The sequence below is a fragment of the Anthonomus grandis genome, chromosome 3 (assembly GCF_022605725.1).
Source record: "Anthonomus grandis grandis chromosome 3, icAntGran1.3, whole genome shotgun sequence".
Taxonomy (NCBI): domain Eukaryota; kingdom Metazoa; phylum Arthropoda; class Insecta; order Coleoptera; family Curculionidae; genus Anthonomus; species Anthonomus grandis.
Genome location: NC_065548.1, coordinates 26344135 through 26371398, shown reverse-complemented (window position 1 = coordinate 26371398; position 27264 = coordinate 26344135). Strand labels below are relative to the sequence as shown.

Sequence of the window (27264 nt, the reverse complement as noted above, 5' to 3'; positions counted from 1 at the left end):
ACTGGACTTTATACCTGTTGCTTTCTACCCATCCAAAATTCGCAATGCTTTAATTCAGCATTCGCATCCATCACGAATGGATATTTTAGCTTAGTTATACGATGTACTATACTATACTGATAGCTTGCAAACTTAGTTTGAGCATCTGGAACGTCATATAATTTAAATTTGTTTTTGTGCTCAGGAAATAATGGACATTCAACGTGTATAACTGCTTTCGATCGATATCGACAACGCCGCAAATATACAGCTGTTCTCTCTCATTCCGGAATTATTGCAATGACGCAAGCGGACACACAGCACGACATCTCTGAAGACACGTGAAAAGTTAGCAAATCTTCCGGAATCATGGTTGAGCTAGTATATCAAGAGCCGTAGTCTTAAGTGATCGTATTTAGTGTGTGCGTGCTTGGTAAATAAATCAGTGGACTGTTTTAATTTACACCTAACGAATGCTAAAAACGCTAGATAGATGTCAGGTGTGGGGTGTGAATTTAACGTTAGTCCATTGGTAGGTGATGAAGAATAAATAATAGTGAAATGAAATAAATCGGACTAAGGTATGTAAAAATGCGAAAGCTGGTGAATTTAAAAGTTGCTGAGCTGAAAATGGATTTGAAGGAAAAGGACTGGGATAGGATAAGAAATGAAGCTGACTAGCAGGAGCGACTTCGTATTCATTAGTTGAGGAAGGCGATGACCCGGAAAACTTGATTTTTGTTAGTGCAAGCGATATCGGTCAAATGTTAAAAAACATTTTTTTGGAAAATTCCGTCAACCTGAAAGTGACGTTGCTAGAAAATTCCGCCACCAACTCTACCAAATGTATTATACATATGACTGATATGTTGATTTAGTTTGCTTTTTGTGTATATACGTGGAAACTGTATGGATATGCCTACATACATTTTGAATTTTTTCAAAAAAAAGTAAGCTGGATGGGTATCTTCTAGGCTTATTATACAATATTTTTAGAATAATTTTTAATATTACGTTAAGCTTTTTTAAGTAAATGTTATACAACTCACCCCATACTAATATACCATAATGAATCACCTCTTCGAAAACATTTTTATAAATGGTCTGTAACAGTTTTTTGATAAATATACATATCGGCAAGCAATTCCTTCTTTAAAAAATACAAAGTATCCCAAACGTCCTTATAGGTTTGCTTTTGATGTGACGCCTCTTTGACAAGCAGGTAGGTCTTTTTACCAATCTCGTCATTGAATATCTTCAGTGGATTAGACCGACACACTTCTTGAATTTTTCTGAAATCTAGCCTGAGACTCTCCTCTACTTTCATGGATTGCCAATCAATAAGCCTAAACCTATCCCAGTCTCTGGTGGCTAGAGACTACTATGGACAAATACCGATTATTAGTTTTATGCATTTAATCCACCATGCTATATAGCTGCGGTAGTCCTCGTACTGTATTACACAGTGGTCCTCGGGCTTTCTTGATTCCAAGCATCTTACAAATGTTCTGGAACAAGTTGGATTCAAAATTTGGTCCTTGATCTGAATGTAGCTCCAAAGTTGGTGTACAATCGGCAGATCGGTTTTTTTATTAAGGCGTCGGCGATACGCATCACCCCATTTGCTATAGTAGTTCATCACGACCATGATGTACTTATTCCTAGGAGACTACAGGGAAGAGGCTGATCTCTATGCTAAACATACGTACCCAAAACTTAACAATAAATAGTTTTAGAAAGTTGCCACATCGGCGCTATTAGTCACAAGTGTATCCCACTCTGATTGGCTCGACCCACCTGTTGACAGTTGATTGTGTTATTGCTTGCGAAACAGTAATATTAGTTACCAGGACAGAATACTGCCACGTCAGCCAATCAAAATGAGGTACATTTCTGACTAACAGCGCCGAGGTGGGTACTTTGCGAACCTAATTATCGTTCAATTCTGCACGTCACCTCATTTGAGAAGCATGGAGATCAGTCTCCTTATGTCCAGTTTCTTTGACGTTTTCTCTATTTCTGGGAAATGGACCACGTCAATACCACATTTCAATCGAAGTTCCTACGTTGTAATGACGCTTCAAAACCATCTGCTTTCTCTGCAGCCCATTATTTGCCGCACTCACGGTTGTACTTCTTACGTCTGCCTTGCTATTAACCCAGTAAAATTTTTTCCTCACTTTTCCCAGGGGCATTTTTTCCTCACTTACTTACTCCAAGATGTCCTCCTGACACACCGACATGGATTTTTTCTAGAACTCCGAAATCCGATATTTAGGTACAACAATCTATCTTTTTGTTACAGGATTAATTACGCTTTAGACGGGATCTGGAGAATCCTAACTTTTATTTATTTGGTTAACATATTTAAAAATGATTTTCATTTTTTCCGCCTTGACGTCCTGGTAAACTATTGTCCGCCGTAAAAGTCTGCCTCCCAAAATTAGGGAGTTTGATTGTGCCCAATATGACTTGACATTGGGAGAATACTTGGCGAATTCTTGCTAAGTTGGCTTCTTCCCCTCCTTTACCCAGGTTCGAACTATCTGGATATCGGGGTCTTTCTTTTGGTGATCTTTGTTGGAACTGAACGCTAAAATGCCTCCCAGCGGCGTCGCAGCTCCTCGGCTGACCATGATTTGGGAAATTTCGCTGACCTTCCACGCGGTTCCAGAGACGTACTGCGGTGTGCCCACTTCCGTGTCATTCCGGAATAATGGAAAAGAGGTGCTACCAATATTCTTACAATATAATTCTTAGTGAGAATCATTGACAATTTGTACATACTGTATAAAAGCTTTTGTATAGATGGAAGGAAGTAAGTAATTAATGTTATACATAAAATTATTTATTAATCGGAATGCTTTACACTTTAGTTATTTAAATTTAACCCACTTCTTGTCTCAGTTTTGCAGTTTTCGCATAAAAATTTAAATCATTGATAAAAATAATAATAAATATATATTTTTTTGGAAACGATTTTGAGTTGCCCATTTCAAATTCCTAGTTCTAAGAGCAAAATTTTCTCGGGTTTTAAGAAAGAAAACCATAAAGTAAAAGGTTAAATTCTTAAATGTTAATTGATCAATTTATATAAAGATACAGATTTTATTAAAATTCGCCTGTCGACACCTTTCCAATATTATCATTTTCTATATAAATTATCAAATGTAGATATCAAATGTTAAATGTATCATATGCAAAATTTTCTCGGGTTTTAAGAAAGAGTACCATAAAGTAAAAGGTTAAATTAGGTTAAAATCTTAAATGTTAATTGATCAATTTATATCAAATAAAGATTTTATTAAAATTCGCCTGTCGACACCTTTCCCATATTATCATTTCCTACATAAATTATTAATAATAAATTAGGCAAAACAAAACCAATTTAGATTAAATTTATAAAATTTAACCAATGTTTTCTTACATAATTCATATCTACACACTGCACTGGTAGCCCGTTATAACCATAAAGCCGCGATAAGTTTCAAAAGAAAACCCCCCTTTATATTATTCCCCAGATAAAATAAATGATATTTTCATGTCTTGCAGTAGCGGCCGATTCGTAATCAATTACTAAGTACAAGTTAGTGATTTCAATAGGATAAGATTGACTAACGAGACATTAACGCTGAAAAGTGATGCGAAGACAAAGAAAACTCTATTTTTAGTATATCGGGTAAAGAAGCTGCCTTTTTAAAGGATAAAATAAACCGTTATTAATTGGATTTGTGTAATCGGACATGTACCGGAAACATCAATATAAAAGATCACGTTCTTATAGCGATGTTCTTGATGTAGATGATGACCAACCCCTGTGTTGCAGATTAAGACCAGACACTAAACATTTTCGAAGTATGGATAATGTTTTAGCAAATGCATATGATAATGGTTTGAAATTTTGTGATTATTTAAATAGCTAAAAATAATAAATTGTTTTAACCGAAAAATCTTTTATGCTTCTTGCTAAGTTAATTGGATGTAGGGTCAAATGAAACTCAAATTTTAAATTTTAATATTGCCGACGTTTCGTCATATATTAGGCTTGAACCACAAAAAAAAGCATATTATACACAACGGTTCTTAAAGGGAAGTGAAACCAACTATAGTTTTAATTCATTATATTAAATCATTAGTTAGTTCCACTTCTGCTTAGGAATCATTATATATAACAATCATTGTTTTTTGTGGTTCACTGCCTTTTTATGGTTGTACATATAGGTTTTTTTTTTAAATTGTCTGTTTTTCAAATTTTTGCAAACAATATTTATTTGAGCCTAGTTGAAATGGGTTCTTGGTTCTCTACATTCACACCAGTTTCCCAATTTATCTATAAAAAAATCGATGGTGTTAAATTATAGTTTTGTTTTTATTTTTTAGGTAGTAAAAGTAATTTCCTTATACATTCAGCCGATTCATATGATTTAAATTTTTTCGCACATTCTATTTCAGAAAATTTAAATATAAAAAAAAGATTTTGATCTACATAGTTGTTCTTTTGGCTTCTTGGGTAATTTCCCATTTCATCCAGATAAAGAGAATTTCATTTTTCTTGTAATTCAAATTTGTTACTCATCTTCTCCAAATAATTTTTTTATCTTAAAATCTAGAAAATTCTTTTTTTTTCTAAGAAAATTTCAAATACCTCGTACCAAAAATATATTTTTTTTTCCAAGAAACTGTATTTTAATTTTTCAAGTAATATTATATTTTAATTTTTAACCTTTTCTAAATAGGGAAACTTTTCCAGGTAGTTAAACTAATTTCTCTATGCAGGCCTTTAAAGCAAGTTTTTATTTATTTCAGATCGTTTTATTACCAACTACTGGAAGAAATTAAGCTTGCTGCAATAAGGTTATTTCGTAGTTATTCTTCGGGCAGTTTTAATATAAGTAATTTAACATTTTAAAAATGGTAGGCAAAGAAAGAATTCTATAGCTAAATTAATTTAATGCTATTTAATATTTTAATTTCTAGTACAAGAAAAAACATCAAAGAGACTTCTGATGACATTTTCCTAGAATAGACATAAATATTTTGAAATAAAATATCATTAAAACCATATAGATAAAGGCATAAGTGAAGGAAAATGAAAACAATAACAATGAGTTATTAACGACGTATTCCGTAATGCCATTATCCATTGCACCGATGTAAATGATTTTATAACAAACCATTATTTTAAATTGGCCGTGTGATAATATTAAAGGCTACTACTTTATAAAAAATTGAAGAATTCCTAGTACATAAATATAATTAACATTTTTTTAAATGACAAAAATGCAAAAGTGGTTCTCTTTAATGGTAGTAGTATGTTCCTTACATGACACCTTACAACAAAACGTCAGTACACTTATATATTTTTACAAAAAAATGTTATTTAATATCTATAATATATATTTTTAGTTTTGTTTCAATTGTGCATGAGCTTAAATGGTCCTTAATTGTATTTAAAATTGCATAAAAGTTTAAAATGTTTTTTTTATTGCAGGTACTTTACAGGTACAGCTTACCAACATGGATGACATTTTAATTGTATCTAGGAAGAGTAGTGAACCTGCTGGGCTATGGGTGCAATATTTTAATAGTTATTTTGAACAGATTGGATTGTCCATTTCATTAAATAGTAATAAAAAATCTTTTAAGTAAGTAATTAGTTAAACTGGTAATCATTGTTGACAACATTAGGTACTTTTGTTGGAAATGTCTATTTAAATAAGAATCTGAAGGAGTGAAATCAGATACGATCAGGTTGGCTGACTACAGATTGTTTGCTGTTGCATGTTGCAAAACATGATTTCACGATTATGGTAATTTAGCTTAATGCTAATAAGGTTTTAAAACTGTTGCCACGTCTGCTACGAGTATCTCATCATGATATTCATCTAATTTCTTTTAATTTAAAATAACTTATTACATTACTTCATTAAAACGGTTGATCTCAAATGGATTCTTTTACACACAAATTTTGGTTGGCAATATTAAATAGAGTGTCAAATTTTTCAAAAACATCCACAGGTTTATTTTCTGCTTAGATCTATCTTTCCTCCATGTCGCTGGTAAACTATTTAAAACAAGTTGACTCCTGATATTTATTGAGATATGTCCAGAAATGTTCTACACTTAATAATTTTCTTCATATAAATTGACGGTTCAGTCCTGATATTCAACTTCTTAGGATATTTATTAACTTATAATGAAAAAAATATGAATTATAAAAATTTTTTAAAAATAAAAGAATAAAGCAGTGCTTCAGCAAATACTAAAATTCCAAAGGATGTTTAAATTAGGTCTCGATGAATTGATATTTGTTTACTCTTAATATCTTCAGCTCTTTAGCACAATTAGCATTTTAGAAATTTGCAATACCTATGTAGATACTACTGAGTTCACAGTTAAACTCTAGTCTTTTATGATATAAGATATCCAGATGATATATCCTGATATTCAACGTTATAAATTCAGAAATTATTATTATCCAGTTAGGTAATATCTAAAACATAGGGTATAATAACACATAGCTTTCACAGCAGTGCATATTCTGACATTCAATATGGTAAATCCAGATATTTCCAATATACAGTGACCGCCTAAAGTTTCGCATAAATTCGATAAAAATTAGAGACATGATTTTTTGAGAAAACGCTCGGACCCGTCGATTTTTATTTTAAGTTGTGCATTATTTCACATAAATTTTTGTATACAGGGTGGAACAAAAAAAAGATATGACGTCATCGGTCATTTTTTTTTAATGGAATGCGATATTTTGTTTATTGCATTTATGAAATATAGGCGAAATTCCAAGCAAGTTTCGTATAACACACCTTATCTCAAAACTCAACTGTTTCAGAAATATTTACATTTACTCAACAAGACAGCAAGTAAGTACGTCTATTTACAAATTAAGATAAAATGTTATAAACTGCGAAAACTCTTATTAATGTATCAAATGTTCAAACTGATCCCCATTTACTTCTTGGCAGAAAGCAAGACGGTTTACAAACTCATGTAAAACACTATCAATTATTTCGGATGATATACGTCTAATTTCATATCTAATTCTAATTTTCAAATATTCTACGTTGTTTGGCTTCTCAATATAAACTTTACTTTTAAGTTACCCCGATAGAAAATAGTCGCAGGGATTTAGGTCTGGTGTCCTGGCCGGCCACTCTATTGGGCCTCTTCGTCCTATTCATCTTCCTGGGAACACTGTATCCAAGTAATTACGGACATCTCGTAAGAAATGTGGCGGTGCGCCGTCTTGTTGAAACCACAAATTATTTGTCGAGACAGCAGGGTCTTGTTCGTCTGGGTATAGGGCAGCCAAAGCAGGGATAAGATCTTCTTGAAAAAAAATCAAATAGCGATGTCCTGTTAAGTTTTCTTCAAAAAAATATAGCCCTATTACTTTATTTTTCACAATACCAGCCCAAACATTAATAGATTTACGGTTATGTGTATGAGCCTCGGTTGCCCAGTGTGGATTTGACACTGACCAGTACCGACAATTTTGCCGATTTACGACACCGTTTAAACAAAAAGTTGCTTCATCTGAAAACAAAACTCGTAACACAAACTGACGGTTATTATTACAAATGTTCATCATTTGCTCGCAAAATTGGTTTCTCTGATCAGGATCGTCCTCATTTAATTCGTGTATTAGTCTAATTTTATAAGGGTGGTATTCATTTGCTTTTAAGATGTGTCGTACTGACGTTCCGGCTATTATTATCAACTGAAATTTGTGAAGTTGCATTGTTTGGATTTTCTTTGACGAAGAGTAGAACGTTTAATTTTGTTTCTTCAGAAATTTTTGGACGACCTGATCTTGGCAAATCCCTAACATGACCTGAAGTTATGAATTTGTGCTCTATTCTACTAACTGTTGACTGAGAAATAGGATGGTTTGGGTATTTGGCATTAAACAGTTCACTTACTTCTTTTTGCGTGCGCACCCGATCACATCTACTGTAGGGTACGGGACCCTAGCATCATAATTTATTCTGATAAAAACTATTAATTTTCGAACTGACAGTGACATTCGAAAATGGAGATTCTTTACAAGTACAACCATGGAAATAGAAACAATTGGCAGTGTTTATAACATTATTTTTATCCTCGACTTTACCTTAATTTGTAAATAGACGTACTTATTTGTTTTCTTGTTATTTAAATGTAAATATTTCGGAAACAGTTGAGTTTTGAGATAAGGTGTGTTATACGAAACTTGCTTGGGATTTCGCCTATATTTCATAAATGCAATAAAAAATATAGCATTCCGTTTAAAAAAAATACCGATGACGTCATATCTTTTTTTTGTTCCACCCTGTATACAAAAATTTATGTGAAATAATGCGCAACTTAAAATAAAAATCGACGGGTCCGTGCGTTTTCTCAAAAAATCATGTCTCTAGTTTTTATCGAATTTATGCGGAACTTTAGGCGGTCACTGTATATGTGCTAGTGAGTTAATAGTTGGACCCTGGCCTTTTAGCATATAGGACTTACATAACATACCGTGATATTCAAAGTGATCAATTGAGATTTTACCATATACAATTAGATAATATCCAATATATTGAATATGTTTTAGGCACATAGATTTTACAGCTGTTTACCCCTAAATTTTCAACACTCACTTGTGTTGAATTGAGTTATAGCTATTTCTAGAAGTCGTTATGTCACTCTTGCTTAATTTTAAGATGTTTTCCGTTCGAAAAGAAAATCGTTAGTTTTATTTGTTGTTTACCTAATTTTTTGAATTATTTACTAAATGTTTATAAATCTACTATTTAATTTGGGTATTATATGGGTCAAAAGTTAAAAAAGTTCCAAGAAAATTATATTTCGAAAAACAAAAAACTTGTTTTGAAACTGTAGTATGAATAAAACAAGTTTTGGAAATGTAGCAAATCAATTAAAAAAATATTGGAACTGTGTTTTTACAAATAAGTCATTACAAAGTTAACCATATTTTGCTTGTAAAATAGTTCTATATTACGAAAGAGGATAGAATTATTAACAAAATAATAAAAAAATTTTGTTTGACTTAGGAAAACGTCCAATTATAGTAGCAATTATTCCTCTTCAGGTATTTCAGTAGATGCTTCATCTTCATCTACTTCGTTTTGCGTTAATTCCACACATCTAACAGTTCACCTAAGTTATTTTATCCTGTATAGCCTTAACGTAATATTTAGCATGTAATCTTCCTTCCAGTCTACTTCAAAGCGAAGTGTTTACAACTTTGAGTCTTTATTTACAACTCTTTGAGTCTAGACGAAAAATAGAATCAAAAAAATTTACTAAATGAATTTTGGAAATAGATAAGTCAATTGATAATTGAATTTTGATAATTAAATCTTGACAATCAGTTGTGGGAAATTCCCAGTTTTTTAACATTTAGTCGTGATAAGCTGGTGGTTGAATGCTGACGTTCAGGCGTGGTGAATACGGAATTGTCCTTAAAGAAAATACCTATTTAATAAAACCGCTTAATGAATTTCTCCAGATAAGAACAAACAGATAACGACTCGATAACAGTTCTTGACGTAAATCACCTTTATTTCTTTTTCTTGATTCTTCCCCGACCACATAGGATTAACATTGTATTGATTAACCTAATTATATTGGACATTTTGACGTAAAATGTGTTAAAATTGTAAGGCAAGACGATGTGTATCTCTACAGAGTTATCAAGGAGAAAAGAAAATTTTAAGCCATAGTAACTTCTCGTTTAACAGTGAATCTGTACAAGTCTTTAAACTCTTTATTCAAGCTTTAAATTAGAAAAAGAAATGGAATTATTGGTTTATAGTTAATGATCCAATCTGAAACTATTACATTTCAAATTCATCTAATAAGTGTTTCATGAATACTTTTAAAATAAATGTAACATGTTTTTTAATGTCAAAATGCTTAAACAATAAAATAAGTACCTTAATAAAAGTCAACATTTTGTATTATAGCAAATAAATTTTCCATAATTAAACATTAGCAATTATAACCTTTGATATTATATTTTGAGTATAAATATGAAACCGAAATCAAGCAAAATCATCAACTAATTCTGAAAAGATGACTGGTTCTCCATCTTAACTATCTTCTATAATTGATAGACTATATCAAACCATAATCTAAATAATCTCCTCTAAATTTGTGAGACCGATCTAATCTAGCACAGTATAGCTTAGACTCATATTGTAGTATTTTAGTACATCGGTCTTTAAAGAACATTCGATATGGAAAATTTTAGTCTCGTTTTAATGTGAAAGAAGGTTCCTCCCATTTATTAACTGCATGGAAGGATGGTTTTCAAAACTTAACTTTAGATGTACTTATACAGTCGCAACAGTCAGTAGTCAGAGCAGCTATCTCTTCTGTTAAGGCAAGACAGTGTCTAAATGATGTTCTTTGATCTGTGGTACTTCTTTAGGATGTTAATCACCTGAACCAAAGTATCGCAATCACTTTATTTTTCACATGACTCTTTCAGATGATCCAAAGTTTTACTTTTAAATGTAGTTTTCATTTATAGCATAGAGTTTCATTTGATCATAAAACCTTAAAACCAAATGAAAACTACAATCATTACAAATTTATCTTTTAGGTTGCAAAATGTGTACTTGGAGGACTCACTCACACCAAAGGTAAAAGACAAAACATTTCAAGAAAGTGCCACCGGTGTAAAACTCCAAATCGTTGTACTATGCCCAACATTTTTGGAATTCATCTCTCAATATCCAGAAGAATCACAAAAACTTACAAGACTCTTACTACCTGATCGAACTTTGGTTCTGCTGCTGGGAGTGAACGATTCGGATTTTGAAAAACATAAGAATGCTCTACCTACGTATTTTCAGTGGAAAAGGCTTTTAGTTGGCCAGGACCAAGACCAGACCTTCACAAAGGAGTTTTTGGGCGATTCAATAGCAATACTGTCCAAGATATGGAAGAAACAGAATGCGGATATAGGGCAAGATAAATCTTTCTTTTCTGTTACGCCGAAGAAAGTTAGACCGGTAATGTTCTAGAGATGTTATTGGAATTTTTTGTGATTGTAAATGTTTTTTAGGGACAAACAACTGTTTTCATTCTACTCAACCACCCCCTGCAAAACGAAGATATAATAAAAATATCTGTAGAATGCAATGATGATCTGCAAGAAATTGAATCTGTCAAACGACGAAACCCTTATATAGTGAAAATTTCTTTACCCGATAATATGACAGATATGACAGCAGTAGTGCATATACTAGTGGAGAAAAACGGAAGTAAGCTAGGAAGTCGATCCATGAGATGTGAGAGTAAAATGATGGAGTTGGGTAAGATATTGAGAGGCATGATTAATCCGATTGAATTTATGTGTCAGGTATAAAGGATGTTCACTGGTGTAATTAACCATTAATTGTTATTTTTTTATGTTTTAGACTATTGGATTTGGCCCAGCCGACCGGGAACAGTTAGACAACTGGTTAATACAAGAATTTCAAAAAAACTTGCCGCCACATTTTAATTTGATTGGTAATTGTAGTACACTGTTTGCGGCCAGTGTATCAGCACATAAACACAGTAAGTTTTTTGACTTCTAACTACATTTCTCGTGATTATTATCTAGAAATTGTCATAAATACTATAAATGGGAAAAAATTACAATTCGCCCGTATGAAACCATGTTTTTTATATAGGCTACGAAGAATACCCAACCCTCCTCCACTTCGCTGCGAAATTCGGACTAGAGAAACTCGCCACAGTCCTAATGGATTGTCCGGGCGCCAATATCGCTTTTGAACTTCGAAATTGTTATGACATGACGCCAACGGACATCGCAGACAATAACGGACATTATAAATTGTCGAACATGTTAAAAATTAGCTTAAACATGAATGAAGTTACTTCCACGTATATCAAGTTAAAAGAAATGATATCGAAGCATTCGAATGAGATGGATTCCAGTGGATATATGACCCCCAATGAGATTGTGGAGAACGTTTACAAGATGTGTCCAGCTCCGCGGCCGGTGAATCCAGAAATAAGCAGCAGTTGTCCCATGGCTCTTTCAGCTGCGGTATTGCCTTCTAGTAAAGCTAGTTTGTCCGCTAATCTGGCCACTGGTCAAAATAGTAAGTTTCATTCATTTATTTTCCTAACAGAGAGAATTAAGAATAAAGTTCGCCACTATTTTTCTTATTATATGGCAACAATGCTTATTATTATTTAGCCACGAATCGACTCCATTTGAATCCATATGGCCTAGTGTTTGAGAAAGCTCTTATAATATTTAAACAAAGTTTATATAATAAAGAAAATGTTAGTAAAAAAGCCGATTTACTTTTAGCTCAAGCATTTTTAAGGGAGGATCTACGCCTTGACGATTTAGTGGCCAAAGCGGATCCCCAAAACAGAAATACCCGATCTCCGTCTCCGAATTCAAGAACTAAACATATGATTGAAGATAAGACTCAAGAACTGGCTGAAATTATTAACGATTTTAAGAATAAAGTGCATTCTCTATCAGAGGTAGGTTTATCTGTAGTAATTTCCGCCTATTATTATCTGGAAAGTTCCGGTCTTTATGATCCTTGCGATCCAGTATTTTTTAGAAATAAAAAAAATGTTTAATGAGATTTTCCGCGTGGAAATTTCCAGATAAGTGTAATAAAAAACTTACTTTTCTTGAAAATAGAGATTTTTCGTTCCTTTCTGTTAAATGTATTTTATATTGAACAGACATTTCTAAATAACAAGAGTTTAAAAAAAAATTAAAATGTCTGCTGCTATAAAACATCAGTCCGTAGTGCTAATAGAATAACAGCTGCCTTAATAACTAAAGAGATCCTGAAGCTAGTTTTTTACTCTAATAACTGATAAGCACTCTAATCATTGTTAATCTCTAGTATTGCTAACCTTCAGTGACCGTTGACAATACCCATATTAATAAACTCCTTTGATATTTAAACATAGATTTCTATCTTACATAATTTTTTCTTTTATTTCAGGTTGAAAAATTAGTAAACGCGTGGTCCAAACGAAATGACGTCCAGAAATCATTCAAAGAAAAACAAGAACACCTGAAAGTCCTACGTAGGGAATATGAAAACGCGCAAAAACTATTAGAGCAAAACCAGAAGTGCAAAAAACGACGTCCCTCGATCGTGGAGAATATCTTCTGGAAAGTATTTTCCAGAAGTAACAGTAAAAAGAACTTAACGCAACAGAAGTCCAATGAAGAGTCTACCATGGATCAATTTATTTTTATACCCGCGTTACAGTTGAACCAAAGCGCTCGGCCTATTAGTAGTCTTAGTACATCTTCTAGTGGATCCAGTGCTAGAATGAGCACGATTAGTGGATGCAGTATTGGGGATAGTGGAACTCATTCAGATATGGAGGACAGAAAGGTAAAAAAATAATAAAAAACACATTTACTTTTAAAGATTTTTTTTTATATTATAGATGAAAAATACACCTTTAAAAGAATATTAAACATAAACATAATTTATTCAGGCCATAAACACAATGCGCTCATACGCGTCACAGAGAAAATCTTTACACATCTTAATGTTATTATTAGCCAAAGAATTTAAAGTCTAAGAATGTTACATTACCATTACATATCTGATAAAACATCATTTAAAAATTCTTCTATTGAGTAAAAACATTTTCTTAATAGATATATTTTATATTAAATTTATATTGCTTGGTAGTTAGCAGTTTAATAACAGCAGATAGAGCATTATAGAGTTAGGAATGATAGAAAGAAACCCCAACTTTATGTATCCTATAAAAATCTGTATACAGGGTATCCCGACTCTATTTACAGCCGATTTTTTTTGACTCTATATAATATGAAAAAAGTTAAGATAGAAAGTGTTTGTTTGGAAATAGTAATTTTGTTGACAGTATTGGTAAATGTACAGAGTGTCTCAAAAACAAAGTTTTTATTGTCAAGTAAGTTTTTTTTTAAATGCAAGGCCCTATATATTTTACCAAATTTTTGCTGTTCATTTAATTCTACATAAAGACTTCGTAAGTTTTAATTAGCTCAGTGGTACGGGCACTTCTTAATACTTCTTCCGGAATTGCTCTACAAGCACGTGTAATTTTGTTTTCTAAATCCTCCAAATTTTTTAGCTCTTCGGTGTAAGCTTGTCCTTTTAAATATCCCCACAAGAAAAAATTTAGCGGTGTTAAGTCAGGTGACCAGGCTGCAGGACTTCTGTTTCCGATTTAGTATCTTCCAAGCCTATTGTCGAGTTTATTTATACAATCTGCGAGTTATGAGGTGGAGACGACACATTGTGTCCACTTTTTATTAGATTTCTAACGGCAGCTTATCAGTCTGGAGAACACTAATTGGTGGTGGGTTGGCATGAATTATTCTAGAGATTAACTTTTATATTGTGGGCGCCATCTAGATTGGCGTGTTTTTAAATAAAGTGCAGTTGTAAGAACTTTTAACTGGCAAATTGGTTCTAACATAAACAAAAGGATGTAAAGAAATATAACACATAGTAAAACACAAAATAAGCTTCAATTATAAACACTATATTATAGCAAATACTGGTCAATGTTAATTTTTTAACCTTTCACTTAAGCAAATCATTGTTGTTAAAATTATAAGATAGTTTTTTATTAAAAGTACAACACCTGAAATCAAAACTCTATGCACCAAAGTTATAAAACATTAAAAAAATCAATAACCCGCTAGTATGTAGCTGCGCTTTGGCCAAAGTCAGTAACCTACCGCACAGTACATGGTACAACATGTAACTAAATCAAATAAAATTAATATACCTTTCAATGTGGTTGCTCACATATAATACTGTATGAAAATCAGGATAGTAAAATTAAAAGGGATTAAGTAAAATATTATTTCAGTAGATATACAATTTTCGTTAGAGTGCAAATTGCCAAGAAAGAACTTTAGACACTAGACAACAATTAATAAATAAGGAGCTATCACAGCCGACTTTACTCAAGCCGCGAAATAACATTTGGCAACGTCGCACCACATGAGAGATTCGGATCCGTTTTGGTGGATCCATTTACGCTTTGAAAGCGCGGCTCTGCCGAGATGGACGTTCAATTTTGATTTTGCTTTATTTACAAATGAGAATATTTTATGTATGTGATTGATATATTGTTTCAAATATGTATAGGCGCCATTAATAATTATATAAATGCATTATTAGACTTTTTCCCCTATAGTCTAGTCTTTTAGTTATATAAATTTCATCAATTATTAAATTAACAACTTTCTCAGTCGGTGCTAAAGAAGTGGATACAATGTTTAAATAATTAGTGGTGTCGTTAGTTTTATTTAAGTCAGAATTTGGTGACACATGAAAGCTAGAAGAAAGATACTGTAGGTACCTCTTGGTGGTTAGATTAAAATAATCCCTTAGCAATTCATATGCGCAAGGGGATATAATATATACCATAAAAGACATTACTATAGTTGATAGGCAATAACGTTTTTGCTTTAAAATAAGTAAAAGCTATTTGGTCTATTAAAAGTATTAATCAATTACAAATGTCACTATCTTTTTCATGTTCTAAGTTGTGTGAATCAGAATTTTCCAATAAATTTAACGCCTTTAAGAAATCTGAATTTTGGTTAATGAAGTCATGAAACTTCTCTAGACATGAAAAGTATGGTTTATTAAGCTCACAATAATCAGAAGACCTAGTTAATAGATCATCTATACCTAGTTAATAGATCACCTACTTAATCTTAATTCGAAAGGTAAAATCCATTTTAGGTCATTTTGGGATAACTCATTGTTTTTTAAAAAGACTTTAACATGTAAGTTGCTATCTATTGATACATTCACATTCATTGAATTTTTACATTCCACAGGTTAGATATTAGAATTTTTTGGCAATAATTACTCATAAGATCTTAAAAATTTGTTATGAAATCAAGTTGCTCAGAGGCTTCAATGGCAAGTTCTTTATGTTTTTGTTGTTCACTATTTCTTTCGTCTGGACTTTTTCTAGGAGGAGGCACTGTTTTTGTTAAATATGCAGGTAAATTTGGAAAAATTTGAGGCACTGCTGGGCAAACTAATCTTGCTTTAACTCTAATCTTAGTGAGTGTGCCATCAGGTAAAAGATAATCATCTTGACGGATAATATCATTCGGGTCAAAATGCTTGGCACAAACCACAGAATATTGAGTAGGATCCCAATTATCTCTAGGTATAGCTTTTAGCCATTTAATAAGTTGTTCATCTTTGGCGAAGCCAAAAACAGAAATACTTGCCTCCTCTGCTCTTAAACTACTTTTGTAATTAGATTTACATCCGGGAACACAGCAGGGACTTGGCATATTTCAAAAGGCAAAAAAATTCTTCAATGAATTCCTATATATAAATAAAGCTAATAGATTTACCTATAGTTACTAATACTATGGGTATTCCTTACCAGATTTCCTCCAAATATGTTTATAAATAAAACAAAACCAACATTTTTTAATGTGGATAAAGCATTAACTTTGGCTCTTAGGCATAAGTTTCAAGTTTTAGTGGAACACAAGATATTCACAAAAAATCCCAAATCACACAACACAAAAATCTTAAAAGTGATATGTAAAATAAACTTGAAAATATTTTCTGTTTACAAACAAGGTGTTTATTACCATTTATCACTATTTTTATAGTATATAGACACCGACACTGGCTGGGAGATGTTACTAAGACTTAGTAAGTTCTTAATAATAACTACATTTACTTTCCTTTCCGAAATTTCACTAAAAAACTCAAATTTAAAAGAGGAATTCAAACGATCCCCATGAGAGTCAAGTCCCATGAGAACTGAAATGAAAATGGATCTGAAAGCAATGTTGCCGATGTTATCATTTCGCGGCTTGAGTAAAGTCGGCTGTAGAGCTATTAAATGAGTAACAGCTAGCGCCATCTAGGAGGTCTTATTTTTAAGATCATTAACAGACTTCACACTAGATGTCGCGATCAGAACTATTTATACAGGGTGTTTCAGAACTATGGGATCAAACTTCTAGGGGTTGTTCAGTGCAACAGAAGAATCCATTTGAGTATAGGAACCCATGTCCGTAAATGCGTCACTACGCCACTACGATCCTAAGACGCGTTAAAATTTATAAAAAACATTAATTACCGAAATAGGATCTGCTGCATTTATTTTTACCTTTTGCACATGATACCATAACAACAATTGTCTAAAATCAATGCTTATCAATATCAATTCTCAATGTCATGTTTAAAAATTTTATAGCTTACAATTTTTAAACATTTATTGCTAATGGAAAACTTTACCAATCAAGAATTGGCGGTTATGCATTTGGCATACGGAGCAACAAACTGCAATGCACGAGCAGCATCGCGGTTGTATCATGAACGTTATCCCGAACGACAGCATCCTGGATACAAAAAGTTTATTGCGGTTCATCGGCGGCTCGCTGAGACAGGCATGTTTAAGACCAAGATGCATGATACTGGTGTTGCTCGAACCGTAAGAACGGTCGAATTTGAAGAAGAGGTGCTTCAGCGAGTTGCCGATGAACCATCAAATAGCACACGTGACGTCTCTAAGAATATGAATACGAGTAACGCTTCTGTCTGGCGGGTACTACACGAGCAACAACTCCTTACCACTTCCAGAAAGTTCAAGGTATGACTGCAGCCGATTATCATCCTAGAGTTCAATTTTGTGGATGGCTTCTGGATCACATCATTGCACAACCAAATTTTTTACGATATGTTTTGTGGACCGATGAAGCCTCTTTCTCAAGAGAACGTATTTTTAATAGTAGGAATAGCCATGTTTGGGACAAAGAAAATCCTTATGCAATTTTTTCAAGAAAACATCAGAATCGTTGGTCTGTCAACGTATGGGCAGGCATTGTTGATGATTATTTAATTGGGCCATACCTTCTACCGGAACGATTAACAGGACCTATTTATCTGCGTGTCTTGGAGGTTCTTGAAGTTCTCCCAGAACTCCTTGAAAATGTTTCACTAAACGTTAGACAGCAAATGTGGTTTCAACATGATGGAGCGCCGGCTCACTTTGCTGTACAAGTACGCGAGTATTTGGCTCAGCGGTTTGGGCATCGTTGGATTACCAGGGAGCAGCTTCTTGGCCTCCTAGGTCACCCGATTTAACGTTGCATCTTCAGAATTTTGTTGACATTCACCGTATATCAACAGCAAGGTCGACATAATCATTAGCGGTAAAAAGTGAACGCATTTTAATACGAAAATACCGTAAGCATTCTAATTATTAATTATTCTAAGTAATTTTGACACTGTCCAAGTGATATTTTAATAAAATAAAAAAAAAATTAAGGTAAGAAGTGCCATAACTACTTAAATAGGTAGATAAGCTATTTTAGTTATTTTATTTACATACATGGATACTTATTCACTAACTTATATCTAAAACTATCAATTTTTAACGTCACCAATATTATACAATTTTTATAATTTATTTATTTATTTATTTTCAACGGGTTACAGATACCCAGTTACAGGAAAATTAATTAAATATATAAATGTACAAGTACAAATGCATGAACTGTATTAGATCCATGCAACTAAACTATAAAAGAATTGCTATTTAAAAAAATAGTGAGTATGAGAAAATAATAAAAAATCAACACTAATTTAGGATAAGAATCAAGAATTAGCCAAAATCAAAAGAGCAGAAAAAAAGAGTAAATAAATGTATTCAAACTAAGAACTAAATAACCTAGCCTCCCCCACCGACCATATGCAGGTGACTTAAAATAAGTGCCAGATTGTCATGGTGAATATCACAAGAATCAGCGATAGTGTTAAAGTTTTTACACATAAAGTGAATAAAAGTCTGGTACAGAATTTTGGCTGTGCTGTGTCCAAGTTAAATGCTGGATACTGTCTAGATCCTGGGCGTGGTATATGAAAGCAAAACCTTTGCAAAAGGGATGGGCATCAGTCAATTTTAGGTTAAGTAAATGAAACAAGAATTTCACCGAATGCATTTCTCTCCTCTTCGCAAGTGACCACTCAGTGTATCAAGAGAGCAGCAGGTTATGGTCAAAACCCCTTGGAGGATAGACTTCATCATCCTTAAATGCCAAACATTTAAGGAATCGCTGTTGGACTGACTCCAATAGATGAATGTGCTGGTTACAAATGGGAGACCAAATGAGGGAGTTGTAGTCCAGCCTGGATCTAACAAGTGCATAGTAGGGAGTTTTGGCAGTGGCAGTGTTCGAAAAAAGTTTGCAATTTCTAATAATAAAGCCCAACATCCGAGTAGCTCTAGATACAGTATCTTCGATGTAAGAGATTTAATTTTTGGTCAAAGGTGACTCCAAGATCCTTAAAACAGGTAGACCTTGCTGGAGGCTTTCCACTGACTGAGTAATTAAAGAAAATTGGACTTTTCATTCGAAAGTAGCTGGCCACATTACACTTGGAAACATTAAGGTTAAGCCTGTTCAAAGTGCACCATTAAGGTTAAGCCTATTCTCTTGCAGTTGACCACATTCAGCTATAGAGTCCACCCTATGGAAAAGCTTTAGGTCATCAGCATGTGCTAACCGGGAGCAACTGAGGGTAGAGATCAAGTCATTAGCGAAAACGTTAAAGAGAAGGGAGCCCAAGTTAGATCATTGAGGAACTCCAGAGGTAGGTGAAAAACAAGCAGATCTAAAGCCTTCGACCATTACAACTAAGAGCGGTCAGCTAAATAGGAGTTAAAGAGCATCTGGAGAATCCAAACATTCAAGCGTTCAAGCTTACTTAATAGGATAAAGTGGTCCATCTCGCCAAATTTCTTTTGAAAGTCTGTGTAGATAGATCGATTTGACCTCTATCGTTAAGTTTTTCACATACAAACTGAGAAAAGGATGCTAGGTTCGTAGTACATGATCGACCAGAAACGAAGTTGATGATCGTTGATCGTTGGCCAGCATGGAGTTAACGTTGGGAAAAAATTAATTTATATAGAGCCAACTCGAATAACTTTGAGAAATTGCACAGAATGGAAACAGGGCGGCAATTCATTATTGTTCCAGCATCGCCCTTTTTCAAGATAGGGAAACTTTGGCTTGCTTCCAGATATTGGGAAAATACCAGTGTTAGAAATCAGATTAAAAATGTGGGTCAGAGGGTCTGTAAGAGCAACAGAGCAGTCCTTAGCTAAAAAACTAGGAAATAGATCTGGGCCAGAGGTCATTTTGTTTTTGAGACACTTCACGGTTTTGAGACGCTCGCCGTTATAATGTCAGTAGAAAGCTTCATTAAGCCAGGGATTTGAGGCTCATTACGTTTGCTTCAAATAAAAGACCAAAATTCACTAGGATCGGAGGTTATTTTGTTCCTAATACTATGGATGTACATTTTATAGGCTTGCGCAGTTAAAGCTTTAATTGTCTTGCATAGAGATCTAAATATCTCTAGATGATGATTAGACTTGGAAATCTTAAAATCACGAGATGCTCTTTCCTTTTTATATATATTACAAATAATGTCCCCTGAAAACCAGGGAGAGAAACGTCTTTTACGTTTTGCCTTGAGGGGTACCGCTCTAGAGAAAGTGTTGTTCAGTATATCATAAGAAACATCACATGCAGAGCTGCACCGCTGTTAAGTACAGAGATATCAAAGCTTGCAAAGATTAAATCCAAACAGCGAAGATTGTTATTTACCACGTTACTGAATTGCTTATAGTTCAGGAAATCAAAAAAATTACTTAGAAGTTGATGTTTACTATTGGGAGATACCGAGTGTTCAATATAAATAGGGACATTAAAGTCTCCCAGGATAATCATATGTTCAGAATAGATTGCATTAACCATGGAAAAGGTTTCGAGAAAGGGTTCTAATTGCACGGAGTCGATGGAAGGAGGAATGTACAGTACTAATTGTACATTTATCAATACTGTCAACAAAATTAGTATTTCCAATTTTTTTTTGTATCATATACACAGGCGAAAAAAAATCATGTGTAATAGAGTTGGAACACCCTGTAAATATGTTCTCTATTTCTGGTAAAATCATGTACATTTTCGTGTGTAGTCACTAATGTGTAATTGTTTAATGTGTACCAAAATATGTAGTATACAATAAATAATAATAAATACTAGGTACATTTAAAATTTTAAGTTTTATGTACACGTTTATGCAATCTTCCCTGTAATACCATCGACTCATCACTCTTACAGCTTCTTGTTGTATATTGATATATTGTATATGAAAACAATTTCATATGTGGAGAATACCCCTATGATACTATGATACACAAATGAGGCCAGCTAGCTTTTCTATGCGATTGGTCCAGGTTAGCCTCCTATCTGTAGAACATTGAGAGGCCTTTCAATGTTCTAAGAAGAAAACGAACACATTCAGAATTATTTAAACCTTCCAAATCTCTCATTGAAAAATACATTTTTCTGTTTTTCACTAATGATTGTGCCTCCTTCATAGAATCCCCTCTTTTTATGCCATCTTCTTATTGAAGATAAATAGTGATCATGTTCTTAAATGCGTCTCTTCTGTCTCTTGCAACAGTTCTTCGACGCTTTGATTTGTCAATTTCCTTACGTTTCGAAGCCTTGATTTTTTCTCCCTGTCTGTACCTTTCTGGCCCTCTACTCTATCCTGCATTATATTTTGTATTTATTTACAGTAAGTATTTTATCGTTGCACAAGTCCTATATAAGATGTTTTTCTTATCTTGATGAGTGTTAGCAGCTTTCTTTTGTGTCCGATGCGTCTTAATAATTCGTCGTTGACGATTAAGTCGGTCCATGGTATTTTCAGGATGCGTCTATAGAGTCACATCTCAAACGCTTTAAGTTTTTTGGCCATTCGAGTTTTCAAGGTCCAAGTTTTCACTCCATACAACAACACAGATCACACATAGCATTCCGTAAACCTTATTCTGATATGTAGATTCCTGATTTGGTAGCATTGAGGAGTAATTGACAAGTAACGTCAGAGCCATGGCTATTTTGATCTTAATTTCTTCGTCTGGATCCATTTGAGCATTTATGACTGCACCGAGATGTTTGTATTATTACATCCTTTCTATTCGTTTTCCGTTTAATGTGAGTTAAAGTTAGTGTTTGAGTTTTTATTTATAACCAGAAATTTAGTTTTTTGGTGTTTATAGTAAGTCCTACTTCTTCACATTCTCGTTTGACTCTGTCTAATAGAGTTTGGGGATCTTCTGCATGCTCAGCTAATATACCAGTATCATTGGCAAATCTCAGTTTGCCTATTATTGTTCCTCCAATGTTTACTCCCTCAAGCCTCTCTTCTAGCGCTTTCCGAAATACAAAATGCGAATATAGATTAAATAAATGTGGAGAACACAACCCTGGCGAACTTCCTTTTGAATCTCGATTTCATCTGTCTCGATATCCTCAACACGCGCTACTGACATTTGGTTATAGTATATCCGTTAAGGAGAGTTTTTTTTAAAATTAAATATCACTTCAATCCAAGCTGATACTCTTTAAGTTCTCTGTGAGCATATCGTGTTGGACTTTATTGAAGCCTTTCTGGAAGTGAATGAAATAGACGTATACACTTTTGTAGTATTCTCTCGTATTTCTGTAGCAGCAGTGTGATAGCAAATAATACCTCTCTAGTTCCCAATCCTGCTTTAAAGCCAAACTGGGCTTTCATCTAGCTGTTCTTCACAGTTGTCTCGCCTTCTGATAAGACTACCCATCTTAACGTACTAACGACGGTTTGAAGAAAATAAAAAGGCAATAATAATTCAACCCTTTATTTGCTCTATCGTAGCAGTTTACAAAATGGTTTGCACGCGCCCTCAAAAAAACACCGCAGTTCCATCCAACCAGACTTTGTCGCGCTTATAATACATGTCAACTAAAAACGAACTAAAATTACTGAATCACTTAACATTTAGATTTCCGGTGTATTCTCTATTAGATTATTTTTAAAAGTACCTTTAGTGTGTGACTCATCAAAACGGATTACCCGATATTCATGACAAGACTTAAGGTTGTTCTTTTTTGGTAAGGGAATAAAGACTGATTTAGCCCATTCTTTGGAATTTCTCCTGTTTCATAGATTTTGTTGAATACTTTTGTAAGGCTAGTCAGACTTTAATTGCAAAGGAGCTTTAAAAACTATATGTGGACGATTGTCCACTGTTCCGTTTATCAACATTTTGGCATACTCTACTTCTGATTTCAGAAAGCTCAACTGTTCTGAATGTCTGTTTTCTTCTATTACGTCATCTAGTTACGTTATAGCATCTGCTTGCAGCAGATGCTTGATACAGTTTTCTCAAGTATGCTTTTTGTCATTGTTTGTCAACTGGATATCTCCCTGGATATTTCTTCACTGGTTATTTTCTTTAAAGAAAGAAGAAAGAAAGAAAATGTGCTATATTACGTAAGAATAATCTTGTGTACAAGCATCCTACAAGCTAAGAAAACAAAACAAAAATACAATTTCAAAAATTGACAAAACAATAAAGAAAATTAAACACCAGAGGACAAAACTTTTTGAACATACTTGAACTAAAGATAACTAAATAAAACAATCAATTACCAAATAAAGGTAAACTTGTTGACAAAACTAGAGAAAAAAACTTTCCAACATGTCCAAGGTTAAAACCTATCATTAAAAAAGTCATCCAGGTTATAATATGCCTTAGCCAATAAAAGCGTCTTTAATTCTCTTTTAAATTTCTTAACATCCGATATATGTCTAACACATAGAGGAACATGATTGTAAATTTTTTTACTTATGTAAATTAATGAGTTTTTGGTAAGGGAAGACGTAGGAATAGGTAGGGGAACATCATTTACACGACGAGTCAAATGGCCAGTGTCAGAGGGTAGTTTGGGAATTTTGTGAATAAGAGCAGCTGTTTCTAAGAAGAGTAAAAAAAGCCATGCTTTTTTGGCTTTTTTATGTGGTATTCTACTTGCTGTTTCAGATGTTTGTATTTTTACAGGTTAATGTTCTTACAGTTACGCTTCTCTTTTATAAAGTTTATAATTTCCTATGTCACTCATGGTTTCTTCGCATTTTGCTCCCTTCTGCCCACAACCTGTTCTGCTGTATTCAGAATCGTGTATTTAATTTTATTCTGGGTCATCAGCTTTTCTGATGGTTTGGAAAAATAATTTGCAATTGAGTTATAAAAGTGTGTTTGACATTGCTGTTCTTGGAGCTTATCGGCCTTTCTTATTTTTGGTTTTGTTACTCTTGTAGCTTCCTTAGTCTCACTTTTACATTAGTTGCGAACATTTCGTGGTCGGTGTCAATTTCACTTGTATAGGTTTTGGCGCTTGTAATACTATTCCTAAATCGCCTATTGATATAAGTGTAATCAAATTTGTGCCTTATGATTCCATCAAAAATTGATTTTGGTGAAAAAATCATCTAAGCATCTAGAAGGCAAAAAAACAAGAAAAAGCCCTCAGATCATCAAAAATTCTTAATTTTATGGAAGAAAGCAGAAAGAATAATGGCAACAAAGATGAATATAGGATAGAATGAATGACCATGAATAATGGCAACATAGATACAACGGAACAAAGAAAAATTGAGAAAGCAAAGGAAGAATATCTAAAGGTTGAATTTGAGGAAATAGGAATACTTACAGGGAGTACTTATAGGAAAACAAATTTGACAGCTTTCACATGCACAAGAAGATGAAGAAAATGGCTGGATGTAACAGGATCAAGGCACTAGTAATATTATCAAAAGAGAAAAGCTTAGAGGGTGAAAAGCATACCTGTCGAAATTGTTCGATAATGAAAAACCTTCAAAACGGATCCTAGAAGCAAGCTTTTGCCTTGGAGATTATGAAATACGATAAACCTGATCAGATACCCATAGAGACTATCAAAAAATTGCTATTCTTCTGAACCTTTTTAAAACGATTTATGATGACAATGGTGATCATCCACTTTGTGCTTATATCCAAAAAACCGAATCTAAGAAAATACTCAGATTACCAAACAATCGCAATTATGAGCCACACCTTGAATTTTTTCTTAAAGATGATGTACAAAAAAAAGTAGAGAAGACTTGAGGAAGACACAATTAGCAATAAGCAATACACAATTTAAATCAAAGGACTGGAACACGAGAGGCGCTTTTTGGGATTAACGTATTTTTCCAACCCTGTATTTCGACGACGTCAGAATACTTACTAATCTACATTAGGGCGAAAAAGCTGATACAGTAATATAACTTAACTAACAGAAGAAATATAAGGTTATGACAAGGTTGCATCCTATCACCGCTGCTATTTAACCTCTCTAGCAAAGCTATTTTTAGGGAATCCCTAGTGGATGAGTTACTAACCCTAGTGGGAATAGTTATAAAATATGAGGTATGCTCATAATACCGTCTTGTTAACAGGGGATCTTAAAGATATACAACTGTTGAAAAAAAGAAATTATGAATGTAGTGGCAAACACCATGACATAAATATCTAGGAACCTGAATAGGGGTGAAGCAATCGGGTAGTCAAAACAATCGGTCAACCAAGTAAGAGAAATACGAACGCGGATAGCCAGATCAACATTAAATAACTGAAAAACTTATTTAAGAGTCGAAATATTTACATAGAACGGATGATTTTGCGTTATTAAGTTGTTTCAACGCTTTTGTATAAAATTGAAGCATGTACCCTTAAGAAAAACCATAAGGAAAATATATAAAATTCAGGAATATATATAAATTATCCTTTAAAATGTTAGCTAAATCATCCAAATTGACATTATTCACAAATTATGTCAGTTCCCTAAGGGTTGTAGATATGTAGATAAGCAGATTTTTGTAAAACCTACCAAAAACTCAAAACTTTTCATTCCCATAAATCAACCCTTTTTTTTAAATTAAATTTGCGATAATTTTTTTAAGTTTAAATAATAGTACATCATTTAAAAAAAATATACAAATTTTAAAGTTCTTCAAAATCTGTATAACGCAGGTTTTTGAGAAATATTTTTCTTTTAAAAGGGTTAACTAATTACTTAATTAGTAACATTTGGAGTTCCTTTTTGGAACGAAAATAATTTATTTATTTAACAAAGATCCTCGGCAATTGTACGAAATATTAAAATTCGTTAAAACCTTAACAAAAAGTAAAAGAAAATTTATTATGTTTCAGATTAACTTTGGTTACCCTGACCACAACTTTCATCAAGACTTTAAAGATGAGACACTTAACAAATCAATATCAGATTGGAACTATACTCCTGTACCCATACCGAAACCTGTAAAGTTCCCCGCTCATTTTGAAACTATCGAGGAAAACAAACCATCCAGAACGGACCAGTATAATGCCCAACAGTATATTCAATTCCCACCTAATGGGCAACCCGTTGAAGGTAAGAAATAATAAACATTCCTTTGTTGTTTGTTGTGAATATATGTTTTTTGAATGGTTTTTTATGTTTTTAGGGTTCACAGACTCAAAAACTACATTAGATTCATCTTCCTCACAGCACAATGAATACATGAACATTCCTAATCCACCCACGAGGAACACAAGTCAACATGATTACATGAACATAAGGCCGCCCACATAATGTAAATAGTTTTTGTAGTTAAAATGTTTAAAACCGAAAAAAAGCCTAATAGTTCCAGTATTTGTTATGTTTCAGTACCATAGTATGTATGAAACGAATTGTTTGTTGAACGTATGATTGGATTTGTGCTGTTGACCATATTTGATAAATTTTTATTATTAATATTTGCTAAACGGTAATTAAAAAATTTTATCGAGCATATATCGATGTTTTGAGTTTTATATAAGACATATTTAGCAAGCATTATGGACTATGTCTTATTTTATTTATTTTTGATTTATTAAATAATCCATGTCTATCTAATGCACGAATACTTTTTTTTAATTATATTAGGTATATAGTTTTATATATTTTGTACATTTTATTGAAATAAAATAAAGTTGTATTATACGGGTTAAGTTTTTTTATATTTAGTACAGGGATTTCGGCAACTATTGCAGATACGAATAAGACATTAATATTTAAAAAATGCGTAAACGCACGTATTTCGTTACTGACCTTTACATCTTCACGGGAAAATGAACCCATTAGAGCTCACGGATACGATTACCATTATAGTTCAGTTCAGAGATCTATTAGAATCTTTGATGTGCCGCGAATAGTCCGTGTGCCGATGTTGTTAATATTGTCACATGACATGCATGTTTAAATCGCAAAATTTTATGTGGAAAGACTCATAAAGTAATATTTTAAACGATATTTAATCATTCCATTAAATAAAT

General features: G+C 33.2%; 1 protein-coding gene across 3 annotated transcripts; it reads left to right on the top strand.

Moving 5' to 3' along the window:
* The first annotated feature begins 145 nt into the window (after nucleotides 1-145).
* LOC126733955 (phosphoinositide 3-kinase adapter protein 1-like) lies at nucleotides 146-26930 on the top strand. 3 transcript variants are annotated; one of them, XM_050437454.1, is made up of 10 exons: nucleotides 146-929; nucleotides 5471-5624; nucleotides 10592-11003; nucleotides 11057-11353; nucleotides 11412-11553; nucleotides 11670-12104; nucleotides 12320-12501; nucleotides 12981-13382; nucleotides 26122-26341; nucleotides 26415-26930. In XM_050437454.1, the coding sequence occupies exons 2-10, from the start codon at nucleotides 5497-5499 to the stop codon at nucleotides 26540-26542; spliced, it is 2346 nt and encodes a 781-aa protein (XP_050293411.1). In that variant the 5' UTR covers nucleotides 146-929; nucleotides 5471-5496; the 3' UTR covers nucleotides 26543-26930. The 3 variants fall into 3 exon arrangements, with proteins under 3 accessions (XP_050293411.1, XP_050293410.1, XP_050293409.1); XM_050437453.1 differs by lacking the exon at nucleotides 146-929 and adding an exon at nucleotides 3541-3834; XM_050437452.1 differs by lacking the exon at nucleotides 146-929 and adding an exon at nucleotides 3541-3870.
* Nucleotides 26931-27264: the final 334 nt, after the last annotated feature.

Bases quoted from the DNA above. Each gene is read 5' to 3' on its own strand.
- LOC126733955 (XM_050437452.1), top strand. From the start codon at position 3,723: ATGTACCGGAAACATCAATATAAAAGATCACGTTCTTATAGCGATGTT. The intron at 11,354-11,411 runs GTATAAAGGATG...TTTATGTTTTAG, and splicing joins CGATTGAATTTATGTGTCAG to ACTATTGGATTTGGCCCAGC. The intron at 12,105-12,319 runs GTAAGTTTCATT...ATTTACTTTTAG, and splicing joins TCTGGCCACTGGTCAAAATA to CTCAAGCATTTTTAAGGGAG.